Source organism: Brachionichthys hirsutus, chromosome 14 (assembly GCF_040956055.1).
Source record: "Brachionichthys hirsutus isolate HB-005 chromosome 14, CSIRO-AGI_Bhir_v1, whole genome shotgun sequence".
NCBI classification, from domain to species: domain Eukaryota; kingdom Metazoa; phylum Chordata; class Actinopteri; order Lophiiformes; family Brachionichthyidae; genus Brachionichthys; species Brachionichthys hirsutus.
The window spans coordinates 12,278,912-12,286,242 of record NC_090910.1 but is presented as its reverse complement, the minus strand read 5'-3'; the positions used below and the strand labels follow the sequence as shown (position 1 = coordinate 12,286,242).

The following is a 7,331-nucleotide window of genomic DNA, read 5'->3' as shown; positions in this document are numbered from 1 at the left end:
GGAGCCCAACGCTGACAGACATTCTGTCACCCTCGTAAATGGAACACCTTTCGATCTCAGCGCAACACCGAGGAAGCAGACGGGCCAACACCAGATACAGCCGAAGCCCGACAGAACCATGGCTGCCACAAACACACCGTTAGCATTAGCATAGCTCTTATTAGTGTTAGTTAACAGATTACAAAAGCAGCTAACGGTCCAAAGCCGGTTCTTCAGCACGACGCTGAAAGGGGAGTCGACGGCTCTGCCCAGACGCGTGAAAACGTGCGACATGGAGCGTGACATGTTTACAAAAGCTGTGTTAGTGAAGGAAGCTACGGCGCCTCATTCGGTTCCAAACTCATCGTTCTCCGTTCCCATTAGGGCTGCACCGAATGCAGGCTACAGGACGAAACGCTCCGAAATGATTTAACGTAACTAAAGGTTTCATTTAACCTTTGCGGGGGTAGATAAGATGTGTGATCCTTTTATCACACATCAGAGCCTCCGGGGACGAGAGCGGAGCACCGCAAGTGTTAAAAACACACACACACGCACGCACACACACACACCCGAGAACCTGTAGCACTGCAGAGTATGATCTGTCGTTAACTGCTTATACGCAACATAAAGCCCGCTAATGGAGAGCCGCTTGGACTGAGCCCCCCCCCCCCCCCCCCACACACACCTGGTGAACACCAGCCCCCCAGCAGCGGGCCGCTACTCACGCTGTATGTGAATGAGCTGCTTTGGCATCTTGAACTCCCCGGGGTAGAGGGACTCGTAGTGGGTGATGTTGCGCTCCGCTTCGGGGACCGGGATGACCATGTTGTCCCGCTTCTCGCCGTATACCTGCTGTGCCGAGATGGCCCGCTGGAGGTGGTGCTCCTGGAAGAGAGGGGGGGGGGGGCAGACTCTTACAGAAGTCCGTTCATCCCATGAATATGCATTAAATATTAAACATGAACCCGCGCCGAAGACAAAATGAGCGAATTAGCTGGTGAAAGAAATGTCTGCTTCGTTTTCCATTCGTGCTGAATGTAGGGACGGTCGTTACAACAGGTTTGTTTACAGCACGATCACTAGAAACATGAGTCCATCAGAATAAAATGACATCTTTACACCAGGAAGCAGCTACAGAAACTCCTTGTAAAACTTAGAAATAGACCTCAAGCAAAAACATCTGAAGGTTCTCTCATCTCTGGATTAGCCGTGAAGCACGCGAGTAGGATTACACTCAATCCATCAGCATGAGAGTACAACACGGTGGCAATGATCCAAAAACAAAGCGGCACCAACAGGAACGGCAGCAGTCCTGCCGTTAAATCCTGCCGTTCAGGTTTGCCTGGCAGCGGTCGTTAGTAATCAGCGCCGTCGATGAGGGTAAAGGAGCGTCAGAATGTTCAGCGATTCTCCTCTGTGGGTACACAGGATGTTTATAGTGTGTGTGTGTGTGTGTGTGTGTGTGTGTGTGTGTGTGTGTGTGTGTGTGTGCAGAGCGACACACGCTCATCCCGTCGCACGTGGGAGAACTGGGCATGGAATCTGTGACCCAGCAGCGAGTTGCTAGCCCTACACGTTTACAAGAACGCCGCTGCACAGGCGGCCGCCACAGAGGAAATACCTGCAGGGTTCTCCAGCAGAACATCTGGTACTCGTGCAGAATGTTTCAACAGCAAGTAATCCGAGACCCAGCAGCGAGTTCAGAACACGGCCCGGCCGCCAGACGGGCAGAGCTTCAGCGTCCGCATTAGAGGCGGCGCCGATGAGAACGCAACGCTCATTCTGTGCTACTCTTTGCTTTTCATGCAACAGACGGCCAATCAGCTCGATCCACAGAGAACGTACTCCAACAAGAACGTTCAGCGGCGCCGACTCAGTTACACCTTCTGTTTTTACGGCCTCCATTTCTAGAATTGGGTCAGCGTTTAAAAACAAACCAAATGTGGCATCGACAGAACCGCGTCCGTGCATGGCTAATCCTGAGCTAAAAGCTGGTACATTTCCACACAGTGCTAATCTGGTCTGGGGGTTTCAAGTGTAATCCCGGTTCCTGTGTGGGCCGACGGGAGAACCGAACCCGTGCTGGCGGGATGACCAGAAAAGAGGAAACCACTTTCCTTTGCTGCAGCCACCTGAGCAACGTTTATACCCGAGAGGCTTCAGGTGCGTAGAGACGCCAACAATACGCACAAAAAAAACAAACAAACAGACAAACAAGCTCCCGCCCACAAATCAGTCGCTTGTTCTCATCCAACTGAAACTGGCATGCTCTCTCTGAAACACAAATCTGGCATGCTCTCTTGCGCAAACAAAGCGCCGCGTTTGGCTCGGGCTCTCTCATTGTGTACCGACTGCCCAGCCAGGCCGTTGGGAATGATCAGCCCACAACCGCCTGCAGCTAGCCGCCTCTCCGCTGCAACACCGTATTTAAAAACACAACCGCCTGCAGCTAGCCGCCTCTCCGCTGCAACACCGCATTTAAAAACACAACCGCCTGCAGCTAGCCGCCTCTCCGCTGCAACACCGTATTTAAAAACACAACCGCCTGCAGCTAGCCGCCTCTCTGCCGCAACACCGCATTTAAAAACCCAACCGCCTGCAGCTAGCCGCCTCTCCGCTGCAACACCGCATTTAAAACACAACCGCCTGCAGCTAGCCGCCTCTCTGCTGCAACACCGCATTTAAAAACACAACCGCTTGCAGCTAGCCGCCTCTCCGCTGCAACACCGCATTTAAAAACCCGTTCTGAAAGGGTTGGTCTGAAAACGCGGAGACACGACGACACCGTTTCCTCCGCTCGTACTGCGCCAGGAACAGCAGACCGGAGAGCTGCGTGGATTTCACCTGTAGGCTAGAAGCTACAATGATTAGCAGGGGAGCTAGCGTGCATTCACGTTTAAGGGGAACGTCAGACGATCGCACGCAAGCAGACAAATCAGGGAACAAACGGAGGATGGAAATGCAAACGACGGAGTCGGTCAATCTGGCTAAATGTGAAGTCTGTGATCCAATCGTACCCAGACGCCGGTTTAGGCTGGAATCTCGCCACATGACAACGCGACCTCGGGTGACCTCTACCTCCTGCCATGCAGAGCATCCCTGAGCTTTGAGAACTCGTTTTTTAAACTTCCATCCATGCAGCACAAATCGTTTGCCTCTCCTTCATAGCAAAGAACGGATTCGAGGAAGGAGGGTCACCCCACGACGCTAAACCCGATCAGGGTCATCGTCTGTCCCCGAAAGAGCCGCAGACTAAAACCGAACCCGGCGTTCCCCCTGAATGAAACCGCTCTCGATGCAGGCAGACGACACAAAACGGAAATCAATGTCTTCGCCGCTCTGCGTGTTGCTTTCATTGAACGTTCCCGAGAAAATCAGACGGGCGAAACAAAAGTTGCCACAGCAACAAAGCCGTGTGCTCAACCGGAGGAAGAGGGAACCTTGAGAAGGCGAGCGGCGGCGCGATTTAAAAGGAACGAACGCAGTCCTGACGGCGCAGAAACCCGCATCAGAGCCAAATAAACATGGTTTCCATTAAAGATCTGGCAGGTTCGCTGTATCCTGAGTATTCAGAGTAATCAAGCATCACTATGAACTACACACATTTATACTCGTGGGTTCTGGACATTTCTTACACCAAAGAATTTAATGAGACCGTCAGTATTTTTATTTGCACCGGCAGAAAACAAAACGTTCCTTCACACAACGCTGGAATAAGAAGCCTCAAAAGGGGGCGTGTGACGTCGGGATGCTGACCAATCAAAGTGAGCACCCGCTGATAATAACAGTCTGCCACCAGGTTATAAATAGACCCCCCCCCCCCCCCCCCTGGACAGGATGTAGGTCAGGGAGCAAAGCCACGCACAGCCTTGTAGTAAAACTGCCCTCTTACGTAACGCCTCCGCGTGCACGTGTTCAGTCGGTGGGGGGTAGGAAGGATTTCCGCTGACTCCCCCCCCCCCCCCTATGCATGCGTCTGCTGGGACATCTCCACAGCTCTCATATAAATAACCAGCGTGTCGGGTGCGAGCTTTGATCCGCCCACAACGCCGGAGTTAAGCGCGCGTTCACACGCCCGGTCCGCGCCTTCAATGAGAACCGGGGTGAACGGAAACCGATCCGGACCTCGGGCAGCGCGAACGTTCCGCTCAGCGGGTGCTTAAAGGGCTAGTTCACCTTCTCGAAGGAAGCCGCTAACAAAACATGAATGAAGTCCACGTTCACGCCCCCACGGCACCGACTCCGCGGTGCGCGCGGCACACATGGCGGAGCTGTCAACGCGCGGCGCCGAGCTGTCAAGCCGGGCTCGCGGGGGGGCTCAGTGGCTCCCCCTGGCCGCCGTTCAGCGGTAGCGCAGACCGTCCGAGGCCGATCCTCGCCTGCCTTTCCCGACGAAAGTCAACAAAATGGTGGAGCAGATACGAGTCACGTGACTTCTTTGTGCTTTCGGGCGCAATTTGAAGCGAAGTGACCGGACACAACACGGCTCAGGAGTAAAACACCGAGCCGCGGCCACCTTACAAGCACGTTTTCGGCCGAACGGGCCGGTAATATCACGGATTCGTCGAGATCCGTCGTGTGCGCGAAAGAGCAGATATGGCGGCCATTTTGCACCAGCTTGCGCAGGCAAGATAGCGGCGCCCCTCGGCGTGACAACAGCTCCACAGACAGCCAGCAGCAGCCGCGCAGGAATTAAACAACGTACCGATTCCTCCTCTTTCTCCATCCCCGTCGGCATCTGCGGCACCGCCCGGTTGATCGAAGCATATTCGTGCAGGTCCGGCAAATCCTCGCAGCGGAAGACGGGCAGCGGCTTACTAGCATCCAGCGCCCGCGCCCGGAACGACAGTTTGCTCATTTTTATATTAAAAGGTTCGGCACAAATCTGTTCGGTCCGCCTCGAGCTCTCATGGATGGATCTGTGGCGGCGTCGGGGAGTCAGCCGGTCGTGTGAGGGCGAGCTCGGGTCCGTAGCCGCGCGAACAGCGCCGGGCAGGCCCGGGTCTCGGTCGCTCTCTGTCGGTCTCTTTCCCCCCCGCGCTCCGCCGTTCCTCCCCGGTTCAGTACGCCATGACCAACATGGCGGACATTACAAACTCACGCAGCTCTCCGCTCGCTGCGAGCGGCCCAACCCCTTCGATCGCGCAGACAGCCATTCCCACGCAGCTTCGCACGCGTGCGCGCTCGCGAGACCCTTGGGGTACGGGAGAAGGCGGGAGGGGTTCCCGCGGAGGGGGCGAGGTGCCGGATGCTGCCGGAGGGACGCGAACTTCCCGAGCTCGGGATGCTCCGGTCCTGAGATACACGCGGCCGGCGCGGACGTTTAAAAGCGTGTTTGTGCGTGTTTACAAGTAAACAAACAAACAAAGAGTAAATGTTAGAACGCGGTCCATTCGGCGCTCCGCAGGTTTAAAACACAATGACGTCTGGGTTCGACAGCTACGACACACGAAGTATGTGACGTCATATTTTAACCTATGGGGACACACTGTCAAACTTTTATTTTAAAAGAAAAGTAAAAAAAAAAAACCCGCCGCGCACGATCTCCCGGTCGGGATGAAATTGTTTTGTAAATAGCGCCACCGTGTGGCTCAGAGAACAAAACACAACAACGACTGCTGCTTCACTTCTACGGCCACAATCACGACAGCTCAAGTAATAGAAATATAAAAACAAACATGCAGTAAACACGGTGTCATGTTGCAGTAGGATGACGTCATTAAAGAATCCTCAACTCCAACAAGGAGGTAAACAAATTGATTAAATTAAGATGTGCAAGAATGAAGGCGATTTCTCAATGAATAGAGTGAAAATACTGGATGTTGTTTAAATTAGCTCACAATGCTATCATATATAAATAAAAGTAATCTTTTATTTATATATGATAGCATTGTGAGCTTTGTAGTTTCTGAAAATGTAGATAATCATTTAATCTGTGCACCTGGTTATGATCAACCGGTTTCTAATGGCTCCCGTGTGATGCTGCGACCGTAGTGAAGGAGAGAAATACGTGCATTCACGCCGTCACTCACGCATCATTTGTAAACCGTACCTTTCTTGTTTAGCTTCCTTTTTTAGCTCATAACTGACAGATGTGAAATGAGGAGACTTCAGCCGCCGGCGCTCAGAAGCTTCAGGTCCGCCTGCAGATTGCTGATGTTATTTCCATCTGACCAGCTGCTAGGTGAGGCGGGCGGAACCCGTCTTATGGCGACTACGTTCAACAATCTGGATGTTCGTTTAAATCAAAACACTTTCTTGGATGCCTCTAAAGTCAGAAACTTCAAGAGCTGATCGCGTCTGAACGGCTGAAGGCATTATGTTTGGCAGAAATGATCGCGCCGAACTTCAAGACAACTAAATTATGGCTTATTCATTTCTCATTCCGGACAAACGCAGCCGAACATCTGGTGTGTGATCGCTGCTCACGTCTGATCAGAAGAGCAGCTTGCAAACACAACGGACGCGTGTTGGGCTCTGGTCTCAGAATACGACGCTGAACACAGACGCACACACTTACTACACACCTCAGTGTGTTCAAAGGACCTTTTCCTGTTTGCATTCATCCAGTCAAACGTTAAACGTTCCACCATCTGGAGATGAAAGAGTGATCACTCCTAGGTCCCATTGTGTGGGTGAAATAAAACTGGGGGGGGGGGGGGGGGGGCTCTTAGAACCAAATCGTTTGTCTGATCGTAAACCCCTGATGTAAAAACAAACACTCTACCCAACTCAACTTCCTCTGGCAGAACAAGAAGATGTTTTAGTTAAGTGCTAAATTGTAATAATGCACTTTTTGGCTAATCCTCTAAACTGTTTACACATTACACACCCCATCCAAATGATGCGATACACACACACACACACACACACACACACACACAGAGAGATGTGTCCCTTAATAGAACAGATCTGTGGGTAGCATTTCGCACAGCTAAACATGTGTTTTCCAGCAGGTGCTTCCCCTCTGGGTATTACGGGCGGCCTGACTAATACAGCGTGTGAACAAATAAAGGTGAACAGAACTCAAATAACCTGCACTGGACGAGCATCGCTGCGGGCTTGAGCGAACGATACGGATCAGAGAAGCTCATCATCCACTTGGGAACAACAGGCTCACATCCGGAGTCCATAATGGAGACCTGTGGAAAGCGACAAAAACAAAAACACAATTATGGATCCAGTATGAATGTATGGGAACGATTCAACAGCTGCAGGATGACCCATCAGCTTCCATCTAGGGCACTCATTAGAACCACAAAGCGGAATGTGTGAAGCGACTGGGGAGAATAATCAGAGCAGGATATCAGCAGCACAGACTCCAACACTCTCAACTCAGATTTACTCGG

The 7,331-nt window shown here is 52.2% G+C and overlaps 1 protein-coding gene across 1 annotated transcript in view; it reads right to left on the bottom strand.

The window, feature by feature from the left end:
• Positions 1–4,978, bottom strand: part of LOC137904125 (enhancer of polycomb homolog 1-like) — a 12,509-nt gene extending 7,531 nt beyond the window's left edge. The window contains exons 1-2 of the mRNA XM_068748288.1: positions 4,688–4,978; positions 704–867 (exon numbers count right to left, since the gene is read on the bottom strand). Coding sequence (XP_068604389.1) covers positions 704–867; positions 4,688–4,840 — 317 coding nt within the window. The 5' untranslated portion in view covers positions 4,841–4,978. The remainder of the gene's footprint in view (positions 1–703; positions 868–4,687) is intronic.
• Between the last annotated feature and the right edge of the window lie 2,353 nt (positions 4,979–7,331).